This window comes from Leptonychotes weddellii, chromosome X, assembly GCF_054177405.1.
Source record: "Leptonychotes weddellii isolate Sample4059 chromosome X, ASM5417740v2, whole genome shotgun sequence".
NCBI classification, from domain to species: domain Eukaryota; kingdom Metazoa; phylum Chordata; class Mammalia; order Carnivora; family Phocidae; genus Leptonychotes; species Leptonychotes weddellii.
Window position 1 is genome coordinate 58,643,821 of NC_138385.1, and position 19,466 is coordinate 58,663,286.

General features: G+C 41.1%; 1 protein-coding gene across 3 annotated transcripts in view; it reads right to left on the bottom strand.

Moving 5' to 3' along the window:
- KIF4A (kinesin family member 4A) overlaps window positions 1–19,466 on the bottom strand; it is a 115,387-nt gene that overhangs the window by 68,321 nt on the left and 27,600 nt on the right. For all 3 annotated transcript variants that reach the window (XM_081808714.1, XM_081808716.1, XM_081808715.1), the window contains 2 exons: window positions 3,668–3,784; window positions 2,871–3,046 (listed from right to left, as the gene is read on the bottom strand). In XM_081808714.1, the coding sequence (XP_081664840.1) occupies window positions 2,871–3,046; window positions 3,668–3,784 (293 nt within the window). The remainder of the gene's footprint in view (window positions 1–2,870; window positions 3,047–3,667; window positions 3,785–19,466) is intronic.

Consider the following 19,466-nt stretch of genomic DNA (forward strand, 5'->3'; position numbering starts at 1 on the left):
GAGAGAGAGAATGAGAGAGAGAGAGCATGAGAGGGGGGAGAGTCAGAGGGAGAAGCAGACCCCCTGCCGAGCAGGGAGCCCGATGCGGGACTCGATCCCAGGACTCCAGGATCATGACCTGAGCCGAAGGCAGTCGCTTAACCAACTGAGCCACCCAGGCGCCCCAAGATGGTACTATGAACAGGTAAATTACTTGTATTTTCTATAGTGACCCCTAGGAGGGAGGGAGGGAGACAGAGGAAGAGAAGGGAAGGGGAAGCTTTAGACTAACTGAATAGTAGCTCTTACCACCAAGGAGGAAGGCCAGAGACGGAGTAAGCAGTACACACTGGAAAAAGTACTATATCCTGGAAGGCAAGAAAACTTGATCCCTCCCCCAAGCCTGGGTCAATCCAACTACCTCCCTTCTCATCTCCTCTACCAGAGCTACTGAGTTGTTACACAATTTATATTGATACCAGCACAAATGCATGTGCCTAGTCTGTTACCTCTTCCATTCCCATGATTTCAAGCCTCTGGTCTCTTCAATCCCTCTACCCTATTATCTGGTTGCTTGCTCGTAGAAGATGACTTTGCCTCCTACTACACTGAGAAGGTAAAAGTTGTCAGGCTGAAAATCCCTCAATTTCCCTTCTTCTCCCTCTAAATTATTATCACTGTAGTCTTCCTATCCTGACCTCTTTTCTTCGAGTCTTGGGGGCAGGTCTCCCCTTGACTGTCTAAAGCCAATCCCTCTTTATTTGTGCTCAGGATCTCAACTACTTAGAGATGGTCCCTTAGCAACTAGCCCCTATTCTCAGTTTCAGTCTCTCCCAACTGGTTCTTTCACTTGTTCAAGTTTCTTCCATATTTTTTAAAAACAAACAGATGTATATCCTTTGGCCCTTGACTATCTAGCCTTTGCCTTCTTTCATCTTGCCTTCTCAAAAAAAGAGCCTACCAGCTTCCTTCACTTCCCTATCTAGCATTCACTGACCAGCGCACAACAATCTGCTCCTGTCATTCCCCTGACCCTCTTTCTCACCGAGGTCACCTTGTTGATAAAAAAAAAAAAAGCAAAAAAACCCCACAAAATCTGGGGCGCCTGGGTGGCTTGGTTGTTAAGCAGCTGCCTTCGGCTCAGGTCATGATCCCAGGGTCCTGGGATCGAGCCCCACATCGGGCTCTCTGCTCGGCGGGAGGCCTGCTTTTCCCTCTCCCACTCCCCCTGCTTGTGTTCCCTCTTTCGCTATCTCTCTCTCTGTCAAATAAATAAAATCTTAAAAAAAAAAAAGACACTTTTCAGTCCTTATTTTACACTTTATAAATTTGTACTTTTGATGGTCCTCAAAACTTTCTTCCCTTGTCTCCCATGATATCATTGCTTTTCTTCCTACCTGTTGGCTCCTTCTTAGTCTCTCTTTTTGTCTTCCCTCTTCTCCCCATTCCTTAAATACTGCTGTTCCCCCAGAGTTCTGTCTTTGGCCCTCTTCTCTTCTTGGCCATTCACTCATTCAGCAAATATTTAGTGAGTACCCTGAATGTGCCATGCACTCTTTGATGTCGTCCACTCTGTAATTTCAGATTCTATCTAAATGCTAATGACTCAAATCTGTTCAGACCTCTCTACGTTAAACCCAAATGGCCAGCTATGTTTGAACAACTGTACTTAGATGTCCCCCAAGCTCTTCAAATTCAAAATGCCCCAAACTGAATCTCATTGTTTCAATTTTCCCACCTGACCTTGTTTTTCCTCCTCTATTCCCTGACTCAGTGATTGGTACTATCATTTAATCGTTGTCCAAGCAAGAAATCCAAGAACAGCCTTGATTCTCCTTGCCTCCCCTTCCACCTCAAATTTGTTACCAAGCAAGCTCTATACATTCTACTTCCTTGGTTTTTTTTTTTTTCTTTCTAATTTGCATCCTTCTCTTTATTTCTATGGCTACTGTCTTTAGTTCAGGCCATAGTTCTCACCTGGGTTATTATAATAGTAGATCTGTGGGGGATATGTTCCAAGACCCCCCCCGCCCCAGTACCTGAAACAGTGGCTAGTACCAAACTCTATATATACTATGCTTTTTCCTATACATACATACCTATGATAAAGTTTAATTTAGAAATTAGGCAAGTAAGAGATTGACAATAATAACTAATAATAAAATAGACCAATTATAATAATATAACAGTTATGTGACTGTGGTTCCCCCTCTCTCAAAATATCTTATTGAGATACTGTCCTTAGCCTTTTTCTTGTGATGATATGAGATGATAAAATATCTATGTGATGAGTATCTAAGTGAGGTGAATGACATAGGCATTTGTAGTGTTAGGCTACTATTAACTTTCTGACAATCCGTGAGAAGGAGAATCATCTGCATCCAGACCATGGTTGACCATGGGTAATTGGAACTGTGGAAAGTGAAACCGTGGATGGCCGGGGGGTACTAGTGTAATTTATTTTCTTACTTCTAGTCATACCCACTTCTAATCTAATTTCTCTACACTTGCTAGAGTGATCTCCCTAAAACACACATTTCACCATGTCACCCCCTTACTTAAAATCTTTCAATGGCTCCCCACAGCTTTCAGGTTGTATTCCAAATCCTCTACTAGGTCATATAAGGACTTTAAGGATCTGATTCTTGCCCACCTCTCTTGCCTCACCTCTCACTGTTCACTTCTTTATCTGCAAAATCTCCAATGCCACCCTCAAACCTTACATATGACGATAAACATGTCAATAGGAATTACTTTAAGATTTTCCCAAACTAAAGGATGCTTAGCTATCATCTCTAAACCTCTGGCAGAGGAGAAGCTGAGAAACAGAAGATCCATCATTCCACTCACATACTTACAATTTTTCCCAACAAATTTTAAGGCCCTTGTACCTGTTGCTTCAGATGATTAAGTTCGGCTGTCTGGGGATCAATATTAACAACAGGTTTGTTCTTGATTTTTCTTGCTCTGTCAGCATAGCGAAGGGTATTTAATGTTTCTTCTAGATTGGAGTCAGCAGGACTCACACAGGCTATCATAAGAGTATGGCTATTACCTCCTAGAGAATCTGAAAAAGAACAACAGGAGGAAATAAAATCAAACAAGTAGGATGCAAGCAAAGCTGTCCATTTGGGTTGGTGGCTTCAAACTCAGAGCTCTAAGAAAAAAATTCTTAAGAATCTGCAAATTTCCTATTTGTGTCAATAGAAAAACACTAAGATTTTTGGTGTGTAAATGATATAGTTTAGAATCCTATTCCATGTGTCCCCATTGTTAAGATTGTGATTTCAGCACTTAATCAATTTAAAATAACTGGGGCCTGAACCAAGTAAGTTAGCAGCCACTCTTGGAATTAAACATTCTTAGGATGCCCCCTCTAGGTAGGTTTTAATTCTTCAGGGAATTCTGCTTAACAGGCACTAATAAACAGTAATCAAGTTCATTTTCAGGGACAGAGGACTAAGCACTGTTGTCATTCTATAGATTGCTTGGCTCTCAAAGCCATATATGAAGACATCTTTCCAGTATCATAGAAGCCTGCTTGCCAACAGGTCTCTTGCAAAGCTCTTTATCAATTAGACAGCTCTGTATGTGATAGTCCAAAAATCTGTTTGCCTGTCCCATCTTCACCTTCTCAGCACCATTATTCTGAGTTACTCTCTTATTTTTAGAAACACTTTGGGCTTACCTTGAAGCAGTCGAGTCAACTTGGAATCTCTGTAGGGCACAAAGCCACCCTTTTTGTCATCTCCAAGAGCACTGATTACATTTCCCAAGCACAGGAGGCCTCGGTTAATATTAATACCTAATAGCAGGAAACAAAATTTACATTGCTTGGTAAAGCATCGAACACATACCTGCACAAAATAAAAAGCCTGCAGAAATATTAAATCGTCAATCAAGGAAACTTCTTGATCCTGTTCACTTTTCTGAGGACAAAAGTCTAAATGTTGGATAGGCACACGGAATTTGCTGGCACTTCTTGCCCTTTCCCATGGAAACAAAGTATACACACAGATAACTATCACCATGACAACAATATTTATATATTTACTTTTTATATACATTATCACATCTAATTCTTAAATTAACACTGAGTAATTAGATGAATAGCTTTTTTTTTTATTGTCATCTTGCTAAATTATTTTTACTATCATTCTCACCTTACAGATAAGGAAACCAGCACAGAGGTTCACTGACTTGTCTAAGGTCAAACAGCTGGTGAGTGGTAGGCCTGACATTCCATTTCAGGACTTCAGTTAAGTCCTATGCTCTTTCTATGACACCACATAGGAATACATTTTCTCTTGTTGCTTTAGAAAGGGTAAAGATTCTTTTCCACTTCTTTAATTCCAAGGTTTGCTTTTTAAATCCTGTAATAATCTCTGAGGTCCTTCTAAAGCCCCTGATTTTCCCATGATTACATTTATTGTGTAAAGGCTATATAGTATAGTGGTTAAGTGCATGGGCTTTGGTGTCAGATAGACCAGGTTCTAATCCTGGCTCTACCACTGACTACCTATATGATTTGGGTAAAGTTCCGCTCTAAAATGAGGCAAATATACCTACCTCATTGGGTTGTAGTGGGGAATTAAATAAGATACTCATACAAAGTTAAATGCTAAAGAAATGGGATCATTTTTGTTAAACTTTTACTTACTCAGCCATACTTTGGACTCCCCTATAACCAGAAACAATCATATCTACAAGATCCTGAGCTCCAGAATTCCTGACTGCATCCCACAATCCTTTCATTTCTTTCATGAATCCTGTTCTTTACCCTTACTGTGACCACCAATTTACTGACACTTTTTTAAAGATTTTATTTATTTGACAGAGAGAGAGAGAGCACGCACAAGCTGGGGGAAAGGCCGGCAGGGGGAGAGGGAGAAACATGCCCTCCGCTGAGCAGGGAGCCTGATGCAGGGCTTGATCCCAGGACCCTGGGATCGTGACCTGAGCTGAAGGCAGACGCTCAACCGACTGAGCCACCCAGGCACCCCTGACACTTTTTTTAGAAGATTTACTTTATTTATTTGAGAGAGAGAGAGAGAGAGTGAGTGCCAGTGGGGGGAGGGGCAGAAGGAGAGGGAGAAGGAGAGAAATCTCAAGCAGACTCCCCTCTGAGTGCAGAGCCCAACTCGGGGCTTGATCTCATGACCCTGAGATCATGGCTTGAGCTGCAATAAAGAGTCGGGCACTTAATCGACTTAGCCACCCAGGCGCCTCTACTGACACTTTCTTTCTTTTTTTAAGATTTTATTTATTTGAGAGAGTGTGCAAGAGAGTGCGTGAGAGAGAGCACAAGCGGCGGGGAGGGGCAAAGGGAGAGGGAGAAACAGACTCCCCACTGAGCAGGGAGCCTGATGTGGGACCCGATCCCAGGACCCCGGGATCATGACCTAGCCAAAGGCAGACGCTTAACTGACTGAGCCACCCAGGTGCACCCTGCCACTTTCTTTTCTTTTCTTAAGATTTTATTTATTTATTTGACAGAGAGAGAGACAGCGAGAGAGAGAACACAAGCAGGGGGAGTGGGAGAGGGAGAAGCAGGCTTCCCGCGGAGCAGGGAGCCTGACGTGGGGCTCGATCCCAGGATCCTGGGATCATGACCTGAGCCGAAGGCAGACACTTAATGACTGAGCCACCCAATCACCCCACCCTGCCACTTTCTAATACTCCCAGTAGATCATTCTCTCCTGGGCCTTAAACTGGACCCTGTGATCAATCATTTCAATTAGGCTTTCCCAAACACTCACCAGACCCATGACCTTCTGCCTCCCTATCATGTTAACTCCCAGTCACAAGTTAAACCAAGTATGTGTGTGTGTGTGTATGTGTATGTGTGTGTGTGTGTGTGTGTGTAAGTTTCTGTAGGCTGCAATGCTGAAGAAAGTCACATAACCAAATGGACTAGATCCATTCATTATAAAACATTGCTATCTGATTTTAGGTGAACCTTTCGTCAATTGAAAATCTTTTCTTCCTCATCCCCTACTTCACCACGGCAGCTATTCTAAACATTCATCATTTTCAAGACTGTAAATCCCCTTTCACTCTATTAGTGGATGATTTCAACAAATACACTGTGGAGATCAAAGTTATCCACAAGGGAAGATTTTCCCTCTCCTCAACTCAGTCTTTTTCTTTGCAGTGGTTCATTCATCCCTCTCCTTGTTTCAGAGGAGTAAATAACCACCTTTATTTCCCCTTCAGCCTCTGCTGGTTTGTTTCTGTTCCTTCCATTTTCTCTGGGACGCTGGATCCTTGGATCTTCTCCCTCTCTCTTAGATCTTCAACTTATTTTCCCTTCACGAATTCCTTCTTTTCAGTCTATATACATGCTCAAATCACCCCAATCTCAAACAAAAACAATTCCCTCAAGCAACCATTCCTTTCTTTTCCCTTTATTGCTAACTGAAAGGGATACCATTTTCAGGGCCATTTAGCCTATCCAGGATGTGAAGGAGAGTCTGCGGAGATTTACCAAAGCTGCTCGCCAATACCTGTACTAATTCTTGTATTAGTTCATTCTTTTCTTTTCTTTCCCCTTTGAGCCACACAGAACACTGTGCCATCTTATTGGCTCATATCCCATCTGGGATGTAAAGGAGAGATGGGGAGGTTTTTCAAACGTGCTGAGCAAAACTTCCATCTATAGTTTCATGCAAAAACAACAATAAAAAATCTAGATGAACCCTGAGAAGAATCTATGGCAACTAGGATCTAAGCAAGAATCATACACTTGGTATGTATAAAGAGGCTGTTTTTTTCTTCTTCAAATGAGAATCGGGGCTTTGGGATAGAAAGGAGCAAGGGAAATGAATCTCTAGAAGGAAACCATCACAAAACGGGATTTGATTTCCTGTTGTTAAGAGATTTTAAAATGACAAATTCTTGACATGGATGGAGTACACATCATAAAGACTGGGAAGCACATGTTTGCAGAGATTTAAATTTCTGATCGAGGACGGGGTATGGAGAAAAATGTCCAGATAACATTATAAAATCAGAAGGTATTCTCTCTAAGACTGAGAACAGATCAAACAAGGAGGATCAAGAATACTATTTGACATTTTTGGGTATTTATTTACTATGGCAACAAATAAATAATAGAGATCTTAACTTAAAAGGGAAATATAACTTGTATCATGGAGGCATGTTGCAACAGGTTTCAGAACTAGAACAGAAGTAACAGGGGAGAACAACCAGGTAGGAGAGAAATGAAGTAGCTCCATATGCAGCAGCTCTCAAATGGGGATACTTTAGCTTTTTTTAAAGATTTTATTTATTTATTTGACAGAGAGAGAGATCACAAGTAGGCAGACAGGCAGGCAGAGGGAGAGGGAGAAGCAGGCTCACCGTTGAGCTGGGAGCCCGATGCGGGGCTCGATCCCAGGACCCTGGGATCATGACCTGAGCCGAAGGCAGACGCCCAACTGACTGAGCCACCCTGGCACCCAATACTTTAGCTTTTGAAGGGATATTTGGCAATATCTGAAGACATTTTGGTTGTCACAATTTGTGGGTGGCAGTGAGTGCTACTGGCATCTAGTGGGTAGAGGACAAGGATGCCACTAAACATCCTACAAGGCACCAGACAGCCCCCCAAATTATTTCATCTAAAATGTCAATGCTGCCACAGCTGAGAAACTCTGCTCTATAGGTGAAGAAAATATCTGCGAGCCTAAGGCAGGTAGCCGAGTAAAATAGGGTGAAAAACAGAAGTAATATTATAGTATCAATATGGTCCACCTAGTTAGAGAGAAAGGGAATGATCTGTTACTGCAACGGCTCACAAAACTCACAGGAATAAATACTGAGAAGGGATAGAGTGAAAGGGAATTTGATTAGGAGACAGAATCTTAGTTCAAACTCTGCCTCTGCCACCTACTGATATGTGTGACCTTGGACAAGCCACTGAAACTTTCTTTTATTCATAAAATAGGTGTAATACATACCTTACCACATTTTCATCCAATGTGATCTACAAAGTGCTACCTACACATAAGTTTTTATTAATAGGGTGGACAAACTTGGATAATTTGGGTATCTACTAAGCTATGTGAGGCTGAAAGTAGAGCACCTGATAAATTCCTAATCCACTCTGACGACAGCTTCTTCACTCAAAAGATACTGTGAGTGAGTAAGGAAATGGCTGCTTTGGTCTTCAAGATGACACACACAGAAGAACTGATTATTTAAATAAAATGATGGGGATCTGTTTGTTGGGGACCCAAGGGGCATGGTTATACACCAGTATGCTAGCTGTTACGAAAACAGATCTCCAAAATTTGGGGAAAAGGCAGCCAACTTTCTGGGAACAGGACGTCTAAAGGGGAAAAAAGGACACAAGGCTTTCAAAACACAAAACTGTAATTATCTAGTCACAAATTATTTCAATAAAAAAAAATCAACGTATCGGGGTGCCTGGGTGGCTCAGTTGTTAAGCATCTGCCTTTGGCTCAGGTCGTTATCCCAGGGCCCTAGGATGAAGCCCTGCATCGGGCTCCCTGCTCCGCGGGAAGCCTGCTTCTCCTCCCACTCCCCCTGCTTGTGTTCCCTCTCTCGCTGTGTCTCTCTCTGTCAAATTAAAAAAAAAAAGAAAAACCGACATAGTTTCATAGAAATCAACGTGGCAAAGAAATTCACACAGAAAAAGAACACAGAGCATCATAGGAAGTTCTGTTCAAACACAGGAGATTGGCCACCAGCATTTCTCTCCTCTCCCTCCTAAAACACCACTAAATGGGATTTTAAAAGTACTTTACCCACCAGATCACAGAACATAGGAGAGAAATATTAGTAGACAGGAGGTTTCAACATATTTTTAGAGTACTGGTAGATAAGCAATAACTAACTTAGCAAGATAGAAGAAGCTTCAATCTAAAGAACCTGCAGGGGGACAATAGTGATAGTGATAATAACAGCTGAGTTTATATAGTGTTTACATAAGCTAGACACTATTCTAGGTACTTTATACATAGTAACTCATTTCATCCTCACAATAGTCCTATAAAGTATGATTATCGTTATACTGACATATAGGAGAGTTGAGGCACAAAGAGGTTAGGGAAGTTGCCTAAGGTCGCACAGCTAAGAAGTGGCTGAGTCAGAATTCAAATATAGGCAGTCTGGCTCCAAAGTCCATGGTCCTAATCTCTATGCTCTATGGAAATGAGCTGATAGGGTCACTCAGTGGCAGCACCAGGTACATTGGAAATCATTCCCAGTCTCCTTATGGGATTGTTTTTCTAACACCCACCCATTAAATGTTGATATTCTCTTGAAACTGTCTTGAGCTCTTTTCTCCCTATATATACTCTCCCTAGGTTATTTTATACAGCCTAGAGTTCCAATAAAAACTATAATGAATGAGTTACACATCTGCATCTCCAAACAAGACCTCTTTCCTGTTGCCCAAAGCTGTATGTTGGCTGCCTACTGAATAACCTCCAGTAGGCTGTGCCCACAAGGCATTGCATGAAAATACCAAAGAAAACAGAATTCATCTTTCAGTGCCAATCCATTTCACTTCCAGCACTGTCCTTTTTCATTTTCTTGCCGTCTAACAAGTCATGCAACAACCAGCCAACCTGGAACTCTTCCTCTTCTCACCCCACACATCTGAGTCCTTTTCATCAAATACTTAGTGAGTAGGTACAATGTTCTAGGCACTGTGCTAGTTATTAGAGATACAAAGATGACTAAGTCACAATCCCCACTCTCAAGGAGTTCATAGATTAAAGGGAGAGAGGGACACAAACAAAAATAATTGCAAATAGATAACATTAAAGGAAGAGATATGTATAGTAAAAATGGGTTCTTGTAAGAGGGAGTGGTAAATGTTACCCGGGAAGGTAAAGGAAGGCTTCAGCAAAGAATTAAAAATTTGAGCTGAGATGCGAAGGATGATTAGAACAGTGCCAATGGAGGAGAAAAGGGTAGGAAAGAAGAATGTGAGGGCATTCCAGACAGAGGGCATTCCAGACAGAGGAAGTAGCACATGTCAAGGCACGTATTTGTGAGGAACTATGGGTAGTTCAATATCAATACAATGTGCCTAGGTAGGAGAAGAAGAGTGACAAATAAGGAGGTCAGAGGACAGCTAGGGAGAGATCATAAGTGCATGACAGATATGTCAGTCTCAGGTGTGTGTATTTATCCTGTAGGTCAGTGGTTTTCAAACAGTGTTCCTCAGAACCTTAGGGATACTGTAGGGAAGAGCAGAGATGCTTCAGAGCTTCTGCAACTGTAATTCGCCTTTTGTTTTTTAAGCTTTTTTTACTGTGGTAAAATATGCATAATATAAAAGTTACCATTTTAGCCATTTTTAAGTGTACATGAAGTTTGGTGGCATTAAGTACATTCACACTGTTGCGTAACCATTACCACTATTTACAAATATTTTAACTATTTTAAGAACTGCCTTTAAACAGCTCACTCCAATGTGCTATATTTCAAATCTCAACATACTGGAGTCTACCAACACATCTTGTGCGGTGAGGTTAGTTAAGTTTCCTGCAGTCTTTGAAAGTACCTCTAACATTTGTGCATACGTTTGACTTTTCTGCAAATGTGGATTTTCAGGTTATGGCTTTGCATAGACTCTTTCCTGGTCACATGCTCGCGCATGGAAAATTGTGCAAGTTATCATACCACTATACACGAGTTTGTACTGAAACACCAGACAGAGGCAGTTCCTCAATTCACGCACTCTTCACTGCGTCATGGTCAGTTGCATAGTACCAAATGGATGTTCGCAATCTACATGTCCACCGATGGATGAATGAATACACAGAATTCCATGCGTGCACACACACATGCACATATACGTACAATGGGATATTATTGAGCCACAAAAAAGAAGGAAATCCTGCCTTTTGCAACATGGATGAACCTTGAGAACATTATGCTAAGTGAAATAAGTCAGATGGAGAAAGACAAATACTGTAGGTTCTCACTTATAAATAGAATCTAAAAAAGCTGAACACATATAGAAAGAGTAGAATGGTGGCTGCCAGAGGCTGAGGGGTAGGAGAAATGGGGAGATGTTGGTCAGAGAATATAAACTTCCAGCTATCAGATAAATAAGTTCTGGGGATCTCATGTAAAGCATGGTGACTAAAATTAACAGTACTGTATTCTATACTTGATAGTTGTTAAGAGAGTAAATCTTAAATGTTATCACCACACACACACACACACAAATGGTAATTATGTGAAGGAGTGTGTTAACTAACCTTATTGTGGTAATCATTTCACAATATATATGCATATCAAATCATCACACTGTATACCTTAAACTTACATATGTTATATGTCAATAATATCTCACTAAAGCTGGAAAAAAGATTAAATGAGATCATGCATATGAAGAACTTAGCCAATGGCACTCAAAAAAAAAAAAAGTTTCAGTGCTTCTTGTAAACTTTGCAAGTATCCTGTTAGGCATTTATAGTTATTACATAACATAAACTAGGGAAGGTATTGCTAGTGATACAACTTTGGATTTAAATGTCCTATCATTTGAAACTCCTGGATCAGTTTAATAACTGAATTGAATCCTGAGGTTGTAAAGTGGGCTGTTAAAAAGTGTTTATAATTCACAACTACATATCAGTATGAATCAGGATTTTCTTGATAATGTGTCATCAGAACAAATTATAGGAAAAATTAGAGCGAAACCTTAATTAAGATTCTGTCATCCAGAATCCCCATCAATGTCATATACTAAGAATTAAGAATGTTCACTAGAGCTTAGTTTGTAATAGCAAACGTCTGGAACCAACCTAAATGTTCATCAGTAGGGGAACGGTATAATAAATATGATGGTATATCTATACAATATATAGACATGAAAAAGAACATGGTAGAGATGTGTAAGTTAACATGGAACAAACTCCAACATATATCATTCAGTGAAAAAAATAAAGGGTAGACTAGAATAGACTACCGTGTATGCTTCCATTTGTACAGAAAGAGAAAATATCTAGAAATGTGGATTAGAGATTTGGGAAAAGAGAAAAAATTACTCTTCATTATACTACATTTAAAAAAAGCTTTTATTTCAAAATAATTATTCAGATTCACAGGAAGTTGCAAAGAAATGTATAGGAAGGTCTTGTGCTCCATTCCCCCAGCCTCTCCAATGGTAACGTATTGCACAGCTATAGTTAACGTTGGAAAGTTAACATTGGCACAATCCTGAGCTTATTCAGATTTCAGCAGTTTTTACAGGTACTCGTGTGTGTGTGTGGTTCTGTGCAATTTTATCACATGTATAACTTCATGTAACCATCACCAAAATCAAGATACAGAACAGTCCTATCACCACACGGCTCTCTTGTGCTACCCTTTATAGGCATACCTACTCTTTTACCCTCCAATGCCCAACCCCTATTGACCATTAATCTGTTCTCCCCCATAATTTGGCTATTTCATGAATGTTTCTTTTTTTTTAAAGATTCTATTTATTTGAGATAGAGCAAGAGCAAGCGAGAGAGAGAGAGAGAGCGCACACAAGGGGGAGAGACAGAGAGAGACAGAGAGCATGAATGGGGGGAGCGGCAGAGGGAGAGGGAGAAGCAGGCTCTCCACTGAGCAGGGAGCCAAATGTGGCTCGATCCCAGGACCCTGGCATGACCTGAGCCGAAGGCAAATGCTTAACCAACTGAGCCACCCAGGCACCTCTATTTCAAGAATGTTTAAATGGCATCATACAATATGTAACCTTTTGAGACTGGTCCCCCCTTTTTTTTCCAACTCAGCATAACAATAATCCATCTAAGTTGTTGTCTGTATCAAGAGTCATTCCTTTTTACTGCTGAGGAGTATTACATGGCATGGATGTACCATATTTTGTTTAACCATTTGCCTACTAATGGACATTTCAATCATTTCATTTTTCGTCGTTACAAATACAGCAGCTATGAACATTCATGTACAGATTTTTGTGTGAACATATACTTTCTCTGGGATAAATGTCCAATAGTGCAATTGCTGTATTGTTTGATAAGAACATATTTAGTTTTAGAAAAAACTGTTTTCCAGAGTAACTGTACCTTTCTACATTCCTACCAGCAATGTATGAGACATCTAATTTCTCCACTTTCTTGCCAGCACTTTGGTACTGTCACTATTTTTTGTTTTAGCTATTATGAGAGGTGTGCAGTGATACCTCATTGTTGTTTTCATTTGTTATTTCCTTTTTTTTTTAAAGATTTTATTTATTTATTTGAGAGAGAGAGAATGAGAGAGAGCACATGAGAGGGGGGAGGGTCAGAGGGAGAAGCAGACTCCCTGCTGAGCAGGGAGCCCGATGCGGGACTCGATCCAGGGACTCCAGGATCATGACCTGAGCCGAAGGCAGTCGCTTAACCAACTGAGCCACCCAGGCGCCCCATTTGTATTTCCTTAATGACTAAGGATACCAAACATCTTTTCATGTGGTTATTTGCCACCTGTATGTCCTCTTCAGTGAAATATCTGTTTGTGTTTTTTGCCTACTTTGTAGTTGGATTGTTTTTTTACTATTGAGTTTTCAGAGTTCTTCATATATTCTAGATACAAGTCCTTTGTTGTACTGTATTTTTTATCATGGAAAATTTTATGATATACCAGTTAATATAAAGAAATAAATTGTGATTATAAACTAGTTATAATATTCTTATTGTTTGAAGACTGACTTACACAATGTTATAAACCTGAACTTATAAATTTATGTGAATATAAAACCCATTCTTTGATTTATTTCAACTGTTAGAATTTGTTGTAAGATTTCATTTAAAAAAAGAGTTCTTCTGCTTTAAAGGGAAGGCAGATAAAAAAAATCTGCTGTAGATGATGGAAACAAATGAAAGTGTTTTGGGGGGGAGGGGCAGAGGGAGAGAGAAAATGTTGAGCAGGCTCCACGCCCAGGGCGGAGCCCAACCTAGGGCTCCATCTCATAACCCCAAGATCATGGCCTGAGCCGAAATCAAGAGCTGGAAGTTTAACCAACTGAGCCACCCAGGTGCCCCACAATTGAAAGGTTTTAAAGAGGGGGTATACAGGATCGAATTTGGATTTTATAAATATGACTTTGGTCGTCAGTTGGAAGGTAGATTTGGGAGTCAGAAACTGGTGTTTAAGAAACCATTTAGCAGGTTATTTTAATAGTTCAAGTGAGAGATCTCTAAGGACTGGAACAATGGAAAAGGAATGAAGGAGATAGAAGTCAAAGGTATTTAAGACATAAAAATGACATGACCAAGCAACCTTTTCAATGTGGGAGATGAGAAAGAGAGAGAATGAATACATGTGCTCATATTCCGGGAATAAGGCAGATACACATTCATCTGGCCAGCCAACACTTACTGAGCACCAACTGTGTACCAGGCACAGTGCTTGGCACAGGTGGCAGGAAAATAAGAACCAGTCTTTCCGTTCAAGGAACTCAAAGTCTAATGGGAAAAACAAACAAGTAATTACAACGAAGAAAAGAGAGGATGCAGTGAGACTTGGCAGGGTGGCAACTGACTGGGAAGGGAAGTAATCTATATCATGATAAGATTTTAGGTTATAGGCTTTTAGGTAAATGCCTTTGTCAAAACCCAGCTAACATACAGTTAAAATTTGTGCTTTTCATTATAAATTCTACATTAAAAAATATAAACAAATATTAAACCCCAGTTAATAACATGTACGCTTGAGTATTTAGGAGGAAGTGTACTAATGTGTGAAATTTACTTTAAAATGCATTTAAAGGGGCGCCTGGGTGGCTCAGTCGTTAAGCGTCTGCCTTCGGCTTAGGTCATGATCCCAAGTTCCTGGGATTGAGTCCCACATCGGGCTCCCTGCTCCGTGGGGAGCCTGCTTCTCCCTCTCCCACTCCCCCTGCTTGTGTTCCCTCTCTCGCTGTGTCTCTCTCTGTCAAATAAATAAATAAAATCTTTAAAAAAAAATAAAATGCATTTAAAAAAGAATATGGCTAAATGAGTGGATAGATATGTAATAAAGTAGATATAGTAAAATGCTAATGGTGGAATCCAGATGCTAGGTATAGGGCTGTTCCTGTAAAATCTTTTATACTTTGCTGTGTCTTTGAAAAATTTCATAATGAAATGTTAGGAAAAAACACTATGGAACACCAGCTGATGGACTGACCCATATTAGAGGTTTCCTAGGTGGGTAACATCTGAATTGTGAATCGAAATATTAGTAAGAATTGTCAGTCAGACCAAAAGGGAGGAAGAACTCAGGCATTCAATCAGGACCAACTATGAGTCAGGCACTATGCTGGGCCCTAAGGATTCAAAGACGAATAAAACACCTTTGCCTGGCTTGCTGTCAAGTCAGCCATTTTAGGAGATGACAGTATTACAGAGTTGGGTTAGTGTTAGTGCAGCAAAGAGGTAAGCACGGGATGCGGGTGGGGGATTGAAGGTGGTCAAAGAGAGTTTCTTCAAGGGGATGAAATCAGAGCTGAGTATTGAAGGGCAAAACAATTAGCCATGTGAAGACAGAAGGAAGGCATTTCCAGCAGAGGGAGCAGAATGTACAAAGAAGCATAGAGAAGAGAGAACTTGGCACACTTCGAATGGCTAAGCAGATTGCAAGGAAGGGGTGAGGAGAGGGGAAGCTGGCCAGGTAGGCAGGGCTAGAGCACAAAGGTCATGCCAAGCAGTGTGATACAAAATGAGGAGCTATGAGAAGAGCTTTAAGCAGGGATATCCAGTTTGGGAAAACATCTTGGCTGCTGATTGGTAGATGGCTTGGAAGGGTGCCTGGCTGAAAAAGATAGGGAAACCAGTTGGAAAGCTTGCTCTAAGCTAAGAAATGCTGAAGGCCTGAACTAAGGTAGTGGTAGTAGGGTCAGAGAAAAGAAAGTGATTTGAAAGATGAGAAAGTGAGACTGAAAGAGATTGGTGACTGATGGGATTGGGAGGAGGAGCCAGAGTGCAGGAAGAGCATGGCTTGATGACCCGGTTTCAGGCATGGGTGACTGAGGGGATGTTGGTGTTATATACTGAAGGTGATGGAAAGGGCAGGTTTAACAGAGGCAGGGAGAGATGAGGAGCTCAGTTTTAGGTATGTGGAATGGGAGCTGTCTATGGGACATCCATGAGATGCCCCACAGGCAACTACATTTATAGGCTGAAATGTAGCTGTGAGATTTGGGCTGGAGATAAGAGGTTTGGGTGGGGCAGGATATAGGCAGGAGTTATAAGCATCTAAGTGGGTGAGACCACCTAGGGTGGTGCAGAGGTGGCAAGGTGATGGGCCTGAACAGTGGGAAGAGAAAGAAAAAAATTGCAGGACAGAACCTGGGCTGTTGCAGGTATGGGTGGATGGAAGAAGAGGAGCCTGAGAGAGTCCTCAGAAAAGAGGACACCCAGGAGACGGCAGTGTCATAGATCTGAGGGAGGAAGGAGACTGTCCAGATGAAGGGGCAGGGTGCCAGACACTGTGGAGTCACCACATAAGAGAATGACTAAAAAGAGCCTAATGGATCCAGTCTTTCAGGTCACTGGGTGACCTCAGCAGGGACAGTTGCAATGAGATGAGGATGGAGGGCTGGCAAAAAGGCAAGGTGAAAGGTAAAAGGAGAAGAAGAGTAGTACGAGGAGGATGAAGGATTTTGTTTTGTTTTAAAATGGGAAAAATACATTAGAACACTTCTATGCTGGGGGGGAGGGGGGAGGGGGGAGGGAAAGTCAGTAGACAGGGAGAGGTTAAAAAGCACAGGAAGAATGGGGCACTTGATGGAACCAGATTTGCAAGGCAGTGGAGAGGGAAAAAACCCAGCAGAGAACATCATACAAGTACAACGGCACTGAGATCTGAAATAAGAGTGCTATTTGGAAACGATGAGTAGACTGCTGTGGTTGGAACCTTGTAGTCCGTAGGCAAGTGTGGGAGGTAAGCCTGGAAATCTAGAGGGGCCAGAAATTGCCAATGTAGTCCCCTGGTACTATACAATCTCAAGGAGAAAAAAATACATTAGAAGATGAAATGGTTTCAAGGGTCACATTGAAAATCTAAGACTTCTGGTTGGACCTGGAAAGATGGCTCTATTGTAGATAGTCTGATGGGGGAGGAGAGGATGACTGCATTCTGGGAGAGAAGAGATGGCTGTGCTGAAAGTGCACAGAAGCCAGAATTAGCAGGGCATGTTGTGAAGGCTGTGTAGCTGGGGTGGAGTGTGGGCAGAGGAAGCTGTGAAAGACAGCTGAGGAGGTAGGCTGGGACCAGGGTACAAAGGGTCTGGAAGGCCTGGCTATGGATTTTAGACTTTATCCTGTAAGCAGTGATGTGCCACATCGTTTCTAATCAGGGAAAGTACCATGTACAGAGTGGTACTTTAAGGAGGCTAATGTAGGTATGGTATTTAGAATGGAATGCCTCCTGGGAGCCAAAGTATGAGGAGGCTCTTCACCAGGTATGCAGGGTGAAGGCACGGACTTTGTAGAGGCAGCAGGAACAGACTGGAAGTGGGCGCATCGCTACAATATTGCTAAGGAAGAACTAACAGCAGGTAGTGAGTACTCATTTCTAATCGAGGAGATCATGCTGGGTGCAATAATTGGCATAAGGGAATAGGAAGAAAAAGCAAAAGAGAAGGAAAAGGAATAGTTCGAGTTAGAGAAAGAACTAAGAGAATGATGATTTATGAAACAGAAGTTCCAAGAAGGGTATGTTCAAATGTCAATGCCACTAAGAGGTCAGGTAAGATGGGCACTGGAAAGAACCAATTCGTTTTGGTAATTAAGATATCACTGATAATCTTTTACATAGTGGTTTTAGCAAGGTGGATAAATACAGACTATCAAGAGAGTGAATCAGGTTCCTAGATAGACAAAATCAATATTAAAAAATAAATTTTATATCCATATGCCAAAAACAAAGTCAGAATATAAAATTTTTAAATATTCTACTTAGGCTAGTTACATGGGTTTGTTCAATTTGTGAAAATTCAGCAAGCTGTTTGCTTATATGTAATTTCCTAGTTTTAAAGATTTTATTTATTTATTTATTTATTTGAGAGAGAGAGAGAGGGCAAGTGGTGGGAGGAGCAGAGGAAGAGGGACAAGCAGACTTCATGCTGAGCGTGGAGCCCAACGCGGGCCCCAGTCTCATGACCTTGAGATCATGACCTGAGCTGAAATCAAGAGTTGGACACTTAACCGACTGAGCCACCCAGGTGCCCAAATTTTCTGGTTTTATATTACACTTCAATAAAAAAGTTTTTGAAATATCACTTCTAAACCCATAACTATATGGTCAATTAATCTTCAAGAAGCAGGAAAGAATATCCAATGGGAAAAGGACAGTCTCTTCAACAAATGGTGTTGGGATAACTGGCCAGCAACATGCAGAGAATGAAACTGGACCACTTCCTTACACCATACTCAAAAATAAATTCAAAATGGATTAAAGACCTAAATGTGAGACCTGAAACCATCAAAATCCTAGAGGAGAACACAGGCAGGAATCTCTTTGACATTGGCCATAGCAACTTCTTTCTAGATAAGTCTCCAGAGGCAAGGGAAACAAAAGCAAAAATAAACTATTGGGACTTCATCAAAATAAAAAGCTCTGCACAGCCAAAGAAACAATCAACAAAACTAAAAGGCAACCTATGGAATGGGAGAAGATATTTGCAAATGACATATCCAATAAAGTTAGTATCCAAAATATAAAAAGCATTTATAAAACTCAACACCCCCAGAACAAATAACCCAATTAAAAATGGGCAGAAGACATGAATAGACATTTCTCCAAAGAGGAGATACAGATGGCTAATAGACACGTGAAAAGATGTTCAACGTCACTCACCATCACGGAAATGCAAATCAAATCCATAATGAGATACCACCTCACACCAGTCAGAATGGCTGAAATTAACAAGTCAGGAAAGGACAGGTGTTGGTGGGGATGTGGAGAAAGGGGAACCTTCCTGCACTGTTGCTGGGAATGCAAACTGGTGCAGCCACTCTGGAAAACACTATGGAGGTTCCTCAAAAAGTTAAAAATAGAACGACCCTACGATCCAGCAGTTATACTTTGGGTATTTACCCAAAGAATACAAAAACACTAATTCAAAAGGATACATGCACCCCTATGTTTATAGCAGCATTATCTACTATACGGAAGCAGCCCAAGTGTCCATCAATTGATGAATGAATAAAGAAGAAGTGGTATATATATATATATATATATACACACACACACACATACACACAATGGAATTTTTTTTAAAGATTTTTTTAAATTTATTTATTTGACAGAGAGATAGCACAAGTAGGCAGAGTGGCAGGCAGAGGGAAAGGGAGAAGCAGGCTCTCTGCTGAGCAGGGAGCCCGATGCAGGGCTCGATCCCAGGAGCCTGGGATCATGACCTGAGCCGAAGGCAGCCACTTAACCGACTGAGCCACCCAGGCGCCCCAACACAATGGAATTTTTATTCAGCCATAAAAAAGAATGAAATCTTGCCATTTGCAAGG